At 40.3% G+C, this 13,117-nt stretch overlaps 1 protein-coding gene across 1 annotated transcript in view; it reads right to left on the bottom strand.

Annotated features, from left to right (window-relative positions):
• LOC308108530 (inositol 1,4,5-trisphosphate-gated calcium channel ITPR1) overlaps positions 1–13,117 on the bottom strand; it is a 67,660-nt gene that overhangs the window by 37,713 nt on the left and 16,830 nt on the right. Inside the window, exons 12-38 of the mRNA XM_080461566.1 lie at positions 11,533–11,687; positions 10,874–10,973; positions 10,366–10,526; positions 10,118–10,259; positions 9,739–9,897; positions 8,489–8,661; positions 7,930–8,049; positions 7,477–7,671; positions 7,126–7,377; positions 6,859–7,000; positions 6,617–6,770; positions 6,341–6,531; positions 6,110–6,242; positions 5,982–6,036; positions 5,732–5,897; positions 5,417–5,590; positions 5,248–5,322; positions 4,987–5,124; positions 4,767–4,892; positions 4,452–4,652; positions 4,095–4,346; positions 3,569–3,694; positions 3,343–3,471; positions 1,229–1,349; positions 902–1,086; positions 661–809; positions 467–578 (exon numbers count right to left, since the gene is read on the bottom strand). Of these exons, the coding sequence (XP_080317692.1) occupies positions 467–578; positions 661–809; positions 902–1,086; positions 1,229–1,349; positions 3,343–3,471; positions 3,569–3,694; positions 4,095–4,346; positions 4,452–4,652; positions 4,767–4,892; positions 4,987–5,124; positions 5,248–5,322; positions 5,417–5,590; positions 5,732–5,897; positions 5,982–6,036; positions 6,110–6,242; positions 6,341–6,531; positions 6,617–6,770; positions 6,859–7,000; positions 7,126–7,377; positions 7,477–7,671; positions 7,930–8,049; positions 8,489–8,661; positions 9,739–9,897; positions 10,118–10,259; positions 10,366–10,526; positions 10,874–10,973; positions 11,533–11,687 (4,086 nt within the window). The remainder of the gene's footprint in view (positions 1–466; positions 579–660; positions 810–901; positions 1,087–1,228; positions 1,350–3,342; positions 3,472–3,568; positions 3,695–4,094; positions 4,347–4,451; positions 4,653–4,766; positions 4,893–4,986; positions 5,125–5,247; positions 5,323–5,416; positions 5,591–5,731; positions 5,898–5,981; positions 6,037–6,109; positions 6,243–6,340; positions 6,532–6,616; positions 6,771–6,858; positions 7,001–7,125; positions 7,378–7,476; positions 7,672–7,929; positions 8,050–8,488; positions 8,662–9,738; positions 9,898–10,117; positions 10,260–10,365; positions 10,527–10,873; positions 10,974–11,532; positions 11,688–13,117) is intronic.

Genomic DNA, 13,117 nt, shown 5'->3' with positions numbered 1-13,117 from the left:
ACGCGCACACACACAATACATATTATCCAAGGACGTACTTTATACGTGCTATGTATATAAGCCTACTGCTTATATTCATATTTAATTTTTCCTCTGCACTCTTTGCTGTAACATCAGGACCTTTCATGCTGTGGGATTAATAGACGAATAGTTAATCTCATCTAAATCATCGAGACAAACTCTCAAAACATTTTATTCAAAAACCAAAGCATAGGAAGTTGGTTATTTTTAATTATTACTAATTGAATGACTAATGGAAAAATGCAGGATTTAAAAGTACTTATTCAATTGTTTTTGGTTATGTATACATATTTATGTATAAATTGCATACAGATGTATGTATGTATGACAATAACTGCTATATTATCAAATGTAACGATTTCTCCCTTTGTTGTTTTTTTTTTTTGATGAATTCCAACCAACCAACTAATCATTTTTTTTGTCCATGTTTGGCAACATCACCTACCTTCTCCCCATAGCCTCTGTCCTTTGTCATCATCTCACGAAGTGTTTGCAGAACTTTAATGCACAGCCTCTCCTCATTTTCCTCCAGCAGCTGCTTGGTATGTTTGATCAGTCTACAAAGGCAGAGGAGCACTTGAGTATAAATTCACTCATGTATACCCAATTGTGAATTAGCCAGATATTTGTTTTGCTTACTTGCATATAAAGCCTCCGCTCTCACACTTTTTGCGCGACTCCGTGTTTTCCGGGAAGAGCAGCTCGGGCCGATGAAGCACATCCACCAGAACTGAAAGCTCAGCCTGGACCAACGGACGCAGACGATCCTCAAGAGCTGACACGATGTCCTACATTTCAGACAAAGAGTTGGCATTAAAGTAAATATTGATTACATATTGATGAACAAATATTAAATAAATAAACAAACGGACGGCTTCACCTGCAGCCTCTCAATGATGTTCCTGTAGTCTCGTGATGCAGTTACTACGGAGTCTCTTCGAGCAGCATTACGAGCAGAAAGCCTCCAGCTCATGGCGGTCTTCTGAACGATGTTATTGGATTTCACAAACAGGTTGTTTACCTGGTTGTCCAGGTCCACAGGGATTGCGATCGCTCTGCCTTTGGCTGGTGTACGTACAGTATAACGGCACAAAGACGCATAGTAAGTCGAATCAAGATCAATTTGATTCAGTTGTTAAATAGAATGAAGCTGACTTCATGTTACATCTGCAATTTTTGAGGTGTCACAGGAGGTTTTTTGTCTTACCAACATCAGAGAGCACTTTAATACAGTTCTCCACAGAGCCCTTCTGGACTGGGATCAGCCAGTTGCAATGATAGACCCTGAACACTGCCTGCAGCAGCTGCACAAAGACAGGCTGCCGAGTCTGAGGGCATCAAAGGGAAAAAAAGACAGAGAGACCATTGATCAATACCTTATCGAGGTAGAAGTTACATGATCCTGACAGGAAAAAGTGTCCATGTCCCGTCGGCAACTATAAGGACCACCGCCACTGTGTTTCACTAACACACACACACACACACACACACACACACACACACACACACACACACACACACACACACACACACACACACACACACACACACACACACACACACACACACACACACACACACACACACACACACACACACACACACACACACACACACACACACACACACACACACACACACACACACACAGTACAGTAGGTGGTTTCCATCTTCCCGGACAACCATAAATCTCACCGAGTGAAAATCTGTCACACGTACTTCGACAGAGTACTCGCACACAAACATGGGAAGCAACAAGCTACAAAATTTGTCATCTCCAACAAAAAACTATGTTTGGAAACACCCAATTTGATTTCATCACTGAATTCAATTTCAATACCTTAAATATTTTCCCCAACAGAGAAGCCTGCAGCAAAGAAGACAAGTAGTAAAGAAATAAAACATGGATGAGCAATGATGAAGATGATTAGTTCACAAACGACACTAAACAGGATGATATTTTTTGGGGGGAGACTGACATATTTGGTGATATATCAATTGTTAATCTACGTATGAAGTGATATGGTTGTTAAAGAACTTCATAAAACCAGAATAAGACAAAGGGATCGTTTCAATGATTCCTAGCTTGTGAAAACTATATATATATACCTTTTTAGATTGTTTTCATTATTATTAAAAAGAACATGTGAACATATGACAGGCAGCCAAGTCAACATCAGAGCACTAAAATAACAAGTCGATGAAGTGCTTGATATAAATTGTTATACAACTTTCATTCTAAAAACAAAGGGAATAACAAAGGACGAGATTAATCAGGACAACAGGATGCCAACTATCACAGTTACAACTAACTATCTCAACTTAGTCATTGTCGGCAGAGCTCATCGGACGTTACAAACACGTCTGTGATAAACACATGATAATAGGGAAAAGGAGGAAACTCCTTCCCCGAAAGGACTCCCAATGATGTCAATCAGTAAATGCAATTCTCAGAAACTCAGAGAATTTGACCATTTGAGGAAGCAGCTCCCATGAGCAGCACTTCACAGATGATTGTAATCTGAAGAGTTTCTCTGCTCTCTGTTTAAAGTTAGAAAAGGGGAACTACTACGTATATGCTCTATCTGTACTCACATTTGTTCTGATAGCCACCTATAACACCACAAGAATTGTACAGAGGACGTTAGTTTGTATTTACATGTCGATGTAAAGATATGGTATAGGCCTCTAGCATACAAAGGACCAGGACAAAACTATAAGAGAAATATACAATTCACTTCTACTCATTTTCATTTGGGAAGTAAAAATTTGCTGATGTCAACACAGTACCGTGCATACATTTAAGATGATTGTAGTAAAAAAAAAAAAAAAGGGAAAAAAAGGGAATTATGGTTTTGTAATTTTCACTTGAACTAATAAAATGTGAATAAACAGAAGGACAATCAGTCAGAGACAAATCATAGAGCACTTTTGCTTTTAGTACACTTGCACACACACTTTTCTTTAAGTATCTCTGCAGGAAGATTCTTCCAAACATTTTTGCTTACAGGCTGGATAAAGCCCCTCGGTCTATTCTTACAACCCCAGAAAGACCTTCCTATGGAGGCCACACTATCACACCGAGGACCCATTGTCATTTTTAGCTCCAATAACAGTTTTTAATGACACTGGCTACATGTTTTGAGTTGGTGTCTTGATTCAAAGAAAATCTGAAGCCTATCAGATGCCTTCCTGATTGCGACACTTGACGGATCGTTCGCACTTTGATGAATACCTGCCCAAACGTTTTACGCAGTACTGTATGTTTGGTCTATTTAAGGCTCTCCTACAAGCTGACAGCTGGTGCTGTGACATGGTTACCTGCAGGCTGGTGCTCTGGTCAGAGAAAGGTGAGCTGAAGAATGTGGTCACAATGCTCATGACTGTCTCAGTCACATAGCGCTCCAGAATTGTGTCCGCATGCTTACGGTCACTTGTGTTGTTGCACACCTGAACACCAGAGAAATAAGAAAATTGAAAGTGAATCCCAATCTTCTTTTTCACTGTCTTCATTTCCAGAGTACAAGTCCATGAGGAATTTTCTTACCCTGCAGATATCAACGAGGAAGTTCTCGAAGAGTTTCCACATGTGGTTGGAAGTGTAGATCTCCTTCATTTCAACCTCAGTGTCCACATAGCAGTGGTTGAGAAAGTTGATATAAGCAATCTTCACCTTCAACATTGACATCAATGTGAAATCAGATTACTAGCCAAATGCAACTACAAAATATTATTCACAGAATATGCATTTCTATGTTCATTTTGATTTTTGGTTGATAAAGACTAAACTGCAAAAGGATAATTTTATGGAGGCAAATCATAAAGAAAATGTAGTAACACAGCAGGTAAAAAAACGTTTTACTTTTAGAAAATAAAACAACAAAAAGCTTCAAATCTTCTTCGAATCCATTGGAGGTGGAAAAAAGTGAAACATATTTGATGCAGGAGTTAATATAATTTAATTTTAATTAGAATCAAAAGTCTCTCTATCTACAAACATGTTTGCTTCATACACAATCTTCCAGTTCCATGCGTCAAACCTTCAGTGTAGCTTCACTTGACACATATCTCACCTCTGGGATGCAGTCTTCATGGGTCACCACCCGCACTATGTCATCCAGCGGTAACAAGGAGTTACACTTGATCTCTGTGTAGACATTCTTGCCTTCTGTGCAGACGGCCAAGAGCTCCACGAGGTGTATGTGGTACATCAGGGGGCTGTTCTCATCCATGCGGTCCCTCTCTGATCGCATCATTTGAACCAGGGTCTGGAAGGAGGCGCGGTCATTATAAAAGACCAGAACATCTTCACCAGCATTCACCAGCTGTAGGAGAAAGCAAACACATCTTTAGATGATGGGATGAGGAGAAGCATCACTGAAACACACTTCAAAATAGAGTTAAAACAAAACAAAAAAAAGAGGCAGAACCTCAGCCATGACAATGTCTTGACATTTCTTGATGAACTTGTTCTCTGCTTTGACAATGGTCTGCAAGAACTTGAGGTACTGGACATTGCGACCGTGTGTTTCGATGCAGTGGACAAAGTGCTGAACCACACGCTCATTGATTTCACTACACAGCTGGAAGTTGTTCATGAAGATATGCTGCATAGTGACGGCTTCTAAGATCTGGATGAGAGGACAAACAAAGCAGAGGCAGAGAAAAAGTTTGCTGTTTAAAGTCAAAATAATGTGGTTTTTTTCCCCCCAGTCAAACTGTGGCTATTGTGCAGGACAGCTCACCCCTGGATTAAGAAAGAGATTGATGTGCTTGTGCAGCAGGGCTTGGTTCTGCTGGTTTCCAGCACAGAAGTTCTGTAGAAACTGATGGGCAAGCTTCATGATATCCTGCATGTGTAAATCTTCCCCCTTAAGAATGTGTTGAAATGAACATCAGGCCATTTGCATTCAGAAAAAAAAAAGCATGTCAGTGAGAAGCATTTTAAATAAGAGTGACTGATACCTTTTCATAGGGGATCTGAAGCAGCTCCAGCACCACAGCATGAGCCCCCATGTTCCTCAACAGTCTCTGCTGTTGTTTCCTGCTTTTTCTACCAGACAGACCTTCTTGGACACACAACCTGCTGAGACGCAGCAGGATCTGCAAGAAAGTACAGACAAGTCAAGGGAAAAAAATTATCTGTAAAATGAATCTGTTTTTAGAGATGTAATAAAACATCCATTATGGGGCGACATAGATCATTTAGTATTAGAAAGTTTGTACCTCCTTTACCACCCTGTAGTTGTAGCTCCTTGTGCTTTCTGGTTTCTTTGGTTTGTCTGTTCCCCCCGACACCCCCTGCAGAAGATTGCATGATAAAAAACAAAGTTAGACAATGGGTTGGGCTTTCAGGGGCAACACTTTTGTTTTGATAAGATATAACACACTCCACCTTTTTATGTTCCGACTCAGAGGAGAGCCCCTCTGCTACATCCATGCCCTCATCCGGCCCCTGCCTCTTGTACACCCAGAGCTCAGACTTCTCTACAATAGAGCGCAGCTGGTCCAAGTCTGACTTTATTTGTTTGTAATTTTCCACATCTTGGCTGGTAACCAACAACTGGACCTGTTGACATAGAAAGTGAATGCAATACAGTGTAAGCAGCAGCCAAATAGGAAATGTAGATACATCGATGCTGATTACAACAACAAATAGTAAAGGAGGATCAATTGCTATTGTAGGTGTGAACAGTGGCGGTTAAAGTACCTGTTTGAATGCCTGCAGAACCTCCTGTCTTTGGCTAAAGTGCCTGAAGAGCAGATGTAGGGCTCTGGACACCAGAGGAGGATAATCGTGCATGGTGAGGTGGAGCAGAACTCTCAGGAAAGTTCGGCCACCATGATCATCCAGGTCCAATGGGGTGTTCTCTTCACTAGATGCATGCACAATGCACAAATATGAATACATGCTATTTTGTTTCTTATACAACTGTTTTCTATAGTCAAGCGGTGATTACCTTCCACCAAAAATCCCCTCAGCTTGCTCTTCGATGTGTTCAAAATCCAAAGCCCCTGCAAATGTAAAAAGGCTTTAATTTGATTGAACCAACATTTTTTATGCATTGCGCTAATATACTAATCTGACCTGGCATATTATTTGGTCCTTCCACTGCTCCAGTTATAGATAATTCACTCTGGGAATTACTTTCATCAAACTCTCTCTTAAAGATAGACAGTAGACATGAGATCCTGTAATCCAGGCGAACATTGAGGATGAACTACGGAGCAGAACATGAAATAATACAGATCATTATGTGTGACAATGGCTGAATGTGTACTTAAGCCTAAATTCAGTGCGACTCTGCCAAGTCATCACCTGCAGGATCTCGATAATCTTCAGCTTTGTGTCCATGACCAGTATGTCCTGTTTCTCAGGTTCAGTCTGGGTCTTCACTGTATCTCCATCTGAGGTGTTGTTTAGACTTGTGGGAAGGAAACCTCCTCCTCTTAGGACGACTTGTGACATCAGCTCTCCTACTCCGTGAATTGACCTAATCACATTGCTGCCTGGAAACAGACACAAACACACACACACAACCGATCAGTGCCTATCACTTTCGTCTCCTCCACTGATCTCCCAGGGCGTTCATACCTTTACTCTCATCTCCCTTGTCCTGCTTGTTGAAAGGAAAAATGGTGCTCACGTGGACACAGTCAAGAATAGCCAGCAGGATCTTGGTCAGTCTCAACAGGTCACTGAAGTTGTAGAAGCCAAAATAAATGAGATTCCTTGCTAGATTCACCACCTGAACATAGAAACAAATGCATTAAGCACTGCAACTGTAACTTCTATGACATGGGCTGATTGCACATCAAGAATATACCAGATTTTACCTCAAAGGTGAGCTTGTTTTTCTCTTTGTCCGCAAACGGGAAGCTCTGACACACCACATCCCTGAGGTAATTCTCAACAAACTCCATAGTCTGTGAGAAGCGCTCCTTAATTTCATCTTTAGATGTTCCATCATTGTCATAGCTAATAAGATATGAAAAACATAAATTAAAGCACAACCCCTAAAAAGTGCAGGTACATTAAAACCAATAGTACATGTGATATGTAAATGACATGCTGTCATAACATTGTTTAATTTGTTCTCTCACTCATCAATGGCAATCTCTGATGGGATTTCAGACCACAGCCGTGCGTATTTGACAGGTGTGACCTGCTCCTGGGGGTCACGATCCACATGCATGTGCAGCATCATACGACAGAAAGACGCTCGCAGGTCATAGGGCAGGTCTTCGTCTGACATACATCTCAAGATCAAATCCACGTCCAGCTGGCCAGAGATTTTGTTGATTGCCAGATATTGACGGTCCAAACACATTCTGGCAAACAGGTTGAGCTGGTATCTGTAGTGTAAACACAGACAAATCACCTAAAATGACTTAGTGTGTGTCTTTAGTCATCAGCTCCACTGGTATGCTCTCATAATAAAAAAAAAGACCTACCTATAGTAACTAATCACCTCCTGATCCTCCTTCTGGCCTTCTTTGGCATCCTGTGCCAGCTCCCGGATGCTTTTGCTGCGAATCTCTTTAGTGTTGTCATTCCAGAACAACCAAACCTCCTCCTCATCCTCCTCTGACTCCTCAGAGTTTTCTCCAAGTGTTGCTCCTTCAATCTCAAACCTCGACAGCACCAGTCTACAAAAACAAGGAAGGGAATAAAATGTATAGCATCCTTGTTACCATAGTCACATACACCCTCAGATGTTCAAAGCAGGGAATAATCCAAATGCACACATTCACAATAATCAGTCCTTGAGTCATCAGTTCATAATACAAAATCCCTAAGCACTTTGTATCATATTTGTAAAACAATACTACAAGTTACCCAGTTTAATTAATAGATCAATAGAGATGTGGCGGAATGCTCAAGGAGAAAAGGAGGCTATGACTCACTTGGTTTCAATGAGGATGTCTCCATTTGCTGGATCCAGCACTGCATTGCAGATGAGCTCCTGTGTCACAGGGATGGACTTATTCATTGACACACACAAGTCTGACAGGTAGTCCAGGAACCTTGACACACATACACGTACACAAACACACACATAATGTGCATAACTGAATAACATAATGAGAACTTAATAAACCTAACAATACAAACAGTAAACCTTTATGAAAGAACACTTTGTAAAAACAGAAGACAAAGTGCTTGACAAATGAAAAGCAAAAAAAACTTGACTTAAATAAAACAAGAATAAGGACAACATTTAAATAATGTTAAACTGATAAATAAGGAATAAATGACAGAAAATCTCTGCCCTACTTTTTAATGAAGATATGAAAATTCACCATATCATCTAAGTTGAATGAGTCTGCTGACCAAACACCATAAAAGACTATGTGATCACCAGACTGTTCTTCATTATGTGACCCACATGCGGCAACATCAAGGGAAAAACCAAAGTAGAAATGACGTAATACCAGGGGGAAAAAAAAACCTCTGTACACAAACCTGGGCTCACGGTTCTTGCGCACCAGGCTGACAAACGTGTCAATCTCTGCAGCAGTGATGTGTTCCTCCAGGAGCTTGCGGTTGTTATGAAGCAGAGCTGTGATTGTATCCTCTGCCAAGACATCATAACCAATCTGTTTCTGCATGAAGCGAAACTGTTTGGCTATATACTCCTGCAAAGCAGACACACACACTGAGGATAACAAAGGCAACACAAGGTGGTACAAACACATTGTGAACAATGTGTTTCATAAAGATTATTTATGGAGTGGCTTGCACAAATAAGCTTTGTGTGAGATTTATTTACTTATTGAAGAATGCAGGTCGTAACAGTTCTTGTTTATCACCTTTAAAAAACATTTCTAAAGACCTTAATATTATCGCATCCAACAAAATGCTCTCAATCCTCTAACAATTGTACCTCTTAAAAAAACAGAAAGGCTAAACTATTATTTGTTCCAAAAGCTTTTCTTTCCTTTTCCTTTTCAACTTGACCTCATAATCGAGGTGCAATAGCTAAGATAAGGTTAATATGAGCGATGTGATCTTGTCTCTTTTCTAATATCTCCTCCTCTGTGAAGTTGTTTTAACAGGAAAGAATAAAAATCATCATAGGAAATGAAGCTACTTCAGCAGATCAAATATCAGATTTCAAAATCTTAGTACAGCAGGAACGCCAGTCCTGAAACTCATCCCTTCAGCTCGAAACCCACACAGTGCACATGCTTTGTCTTATGTTAGTAGAAATTTCTGGCTCAAAGGCGAACTTCCTGTATTTTCACAATAAAGAATATTGGTAACGGCTGTTGGGCTCTGCAGAGAATATAGTCAACAGGTTACCCGCAAGATGCATTTCCTTTGATAATTAGAAATAACCTTGTATAAAGCCACTCAAACATTGGACCTGTTACACTTGGGTTGTTGTACTACAGCGTGTTTTATAATTGTTGTACTAGAGTGTATTTTATGATTGCGATTTGTCTTTTGTACAGTTCCATCATATCCATTTCTAAAGAATTGTGCTTTAATAAAGCAAATATCAGTTTTACACTCCAGTTATTCCCTGATGTCACAAGTTCTTCATAATTCAGCATACATATATAAGACAACAACAATGTCTTTTTGAACTTGGTGATAGGAGTTTTCCCGGTAAACACAGGACTTTTAGTTACACGTTATGGATGCTGGTTTTTTTTTAATTGTGTTTTTTTCAGTACAACTCCTAAAGGACGTCTTTAGGACGTCTGTACCTGGTTCTTGCGGTAGTCCTGCTGAGAGTGGCGTAACACCCTGTAACACAGGCGGCAGATGTGTCTGAAGGGGGCATGGCGCTGGTCAGCCAGCTCCTCCAGCCGCAGCATGGGCCCGTCCCCACTGTCGGTGAAGGGGGCCTGAAGCAGCTTGAAGATCTGAACACAAGGAGCATGTTGTGATCATTATAACAGAATGTGGAATAAAGCCAAAGAACACAGTGACACTGATAGTACGCCTGGTGTGTGAAACTTTGACAAATGGTAACAAAGATCCAAAGAGGCGGTTAAGATCATTTCAGTGAGGTTCAAAAAGTTCTGACTAAAACATCATCTAGAGTGTGATCACAACGTGACATCAAGTGTAGTAAAACATTACCTGTTTGAGAATATTCTGTTCCCTCATGAGTTTCTGTCGTTCTCTGTTAGGTTTGTTAACCATAATTTCAAGAACATCTTGTCCATTGTTGGGAATGTCAACCACAAAGAACACCAAATCCTCCAGAAGCTTGGTAACCGCCCTGACGGTAAATGCCAAAGTCAGAATAAAAGCCACATAAAGTCATAGCAAGGTTATCTTTCATCTAGTTAGGAATTTACAATTTGGCACCACAACGTATTTCATACCTCCTCTCGTTCTGTGTGATGGTGCCTTTTTCCAGCTTTCCAGCTATGGAGGCCAGTACTTTACTGGCATCATTGGCAAAGTCAAGGTCTCTGACCTCAGCCGGGGAGACCGGCACAATGGCGAAGGCTTCTTTGTCCTCTTTGAGAGCGGAGGTGCCAATCTGGAAAGGGACAAATAGAATACAGCTCTGCTATCTCTCAGAACTAAAGGAGATTTTGTCTTTATCACAGTACTCAAAACAACCCAAAATGAACTAGATCTATGCATTTACTAAAAAAAAAAAAAAGATGAAGAACAAAAAAAAAAGGACTGCCCTGGTTTATTATTAAACTGAAACTCAACACATGCTACACAAAAAAAAATAATCATGCATAACACAAACATTTCAAATCCCAATAAACCCCGAGTAACTCAATAAATCTTATGAATACAAACAAAGTTTCATCTCATCATCATGTGTAGATTTGCTCTGGACATGCAGCCAAGTGAAAAGGAGCTGCTACTCACACGCAACATAACAGGTTTTTCCTCCTCCTTGTCAATCGGCTGGTTGGTGCTGTGAACCCACGTGTTGGTGCACAAGTGCCTGAGACGCACATAAGAGTTCCTGAAAAAGATATATTAACATTTGTTTATTAACAAATCCGTAAGTTTCCACGTGTTCTCAGCTATAAAGGCACGCATTGGTTTAAAGGACAGTCGTGTAAAAGAAAATTTTTAATTGATAATATATAAATGGAATATAAAACACAAACTCAGCAATTCTACAATACATACACAAACACATTTACAATTACTGAGCAGATCAATGGCCGCGGGAATAAAATACTTCTTGTGTCTGTTGAATCTGCATGATGCCTCTGCTCACGTACACATATGTGGATCATAACAAAACAATTCTGCCCTTATTCCTCTTCACTGTACAGAGGAACTACACCTGTGCAAGCTGCGTCCTGCTGTTTATGCTGAGTAATGGGTAATGACACAATCTCTTACACTGAAAACAATCATCATACACTTTTGCCCCTTGTTTTGCAAACACATCAGGATGACTTAATACACTCTGGAAGTTCCCTGTGTGTAATATGTCTGCTGTTTGGTTTTCAGTGGAAAGATCAGGGACAAAGCAATATATTTCTCAATTTTAAAAGGTAGAGCTTTCGTACCTGGGCACTTGTGAATCTCCCCCTCTTAACGTGGTAGGATCGAGCTCAAATATGGAGGAGATGTCATTGCCATCGGGCACAGAGACAAGTGTGTACATCACCTTGTCCTGGACATTTCTCAGTCGGGCTCGCAAAGCCTCTTGCTCCGAGTCCAGCTGGAGGAGAAGTAAATCAAGTGCAAATACAATTTAACAACATCATTAAAAATGTTTCAACCTCACGCAGAAGTCTACCTTCATCAGAGGAGACGCCAAAGAAAGAGTTAATCACAACTGTGGAAATGCTTCTAAGAACTGAGTCAAGCTACTGGTAATCAGATGAAGCAATCTCTTTTCACAGACCCCATAACTCGAAACAGAACAAATGGTCCTTTGTTTTGTAAATTGAATTTTCACAGTAAACTGCGGCAGTCTTAAATCGCTAAGTCCATTATGGTTGGCAGGACAGACAAAAGAAATGTAGACAGATTTCTTCATTAGATGCTACATGTGGGCTACTTTTATTCAGCATGTCCTACTTTGGAAAGATTAAAATTAAAACCAAATTTTATTATTAATCATGAATTTTATCACTTCTTGCCACAATAATTGCTTTCTTCTCATTTTTTCTTGTTCTCTATGGTATTATTGTATGGGGCACATGCGAAGGTAGGATCTTTTGTCAATGCCTGGCCTGTACATGTGAGCAGCCTCATGTTCAGTCAGTGACCAGTGACAACGTTATTAAAGCACGTTTGAGGACAAATGTATTCGCAGTAGAAGGCTGCCATCTGCTGGCTACATAGAAAAAAGAAACTATGCACAGAGCCCTCAACTATTTTATTTTGTGGATGTTACAGTTGTAAAAAGTTGCATTTTAATCCATTCACATTTGATCTGTTCACCTTGATCATATTATACAGGGGTGTGCACTATGCAATTACTTCCAAAATAAAGCTAACGATGCTCAAGAACTGGTCCTCGGTGAGCACTCACACCTCAAAGCCCCAGTTTGAGAACTTTTAGGAGCATATCTGATTGGAGTCTGCATGTTCTCCTTGTGCATGTGTGGGTTTCCCACCGCCGGTTGCGGGGCACTCGAGGTGACGGTAAGGTACCCTGAACGAGACACCAGTCCATTCACACGATGAGCATAGAACAAGACACACACTCGCTTTCACAGCAAACACACAGTTTACCATCACCAATTGACTTCAAATACATGTTTTATGAGTATCCAGAAAAAACGCAGACAAAGAGAACATGCAAACACGGCCCAGGCTTGAACCTACAACATTCTCACCATAGTTCCATAGAAAGACCATGGGACATGCACCTAACATAAAAATAATCCAACTTTTATTTCATATGTAATTTTGTAGAAGCTAAGACAAGGCAGGTATGGCTTTGCCAAATATCAGAGAGTACCGTTATGTTGCACAACTCTAATCTATTATATATTGGTGCGGTCTAAATCTGTCAGTCAAACTGAAAGACAATTAAATCCCAAAGAAGTTGTTCTGGGACGCTATTATCGTCATACTAATTTAGTTTTTGTAGAAGCTACGTATTGCCTCTTTAAAGAGGCTTGTGAGGCAACAGATGCC

Source organism: Lipophrys pholis, assembly GCF_963383615.2.
Source record: "Lipophrys pholis genome assembly, chromosome: 4".
In the NCBI taxonomy this organism is placed as follows: domain Eukaryota; kingdom Metazoa; phylum Chordata; class Actinopteri; order Blenniiformes; family Blenniidae; genus Lipophrys; species Lipophrys pholis.
This window is presented reverse-complemented; position numbering and strand designations above follow the sequence as displayed.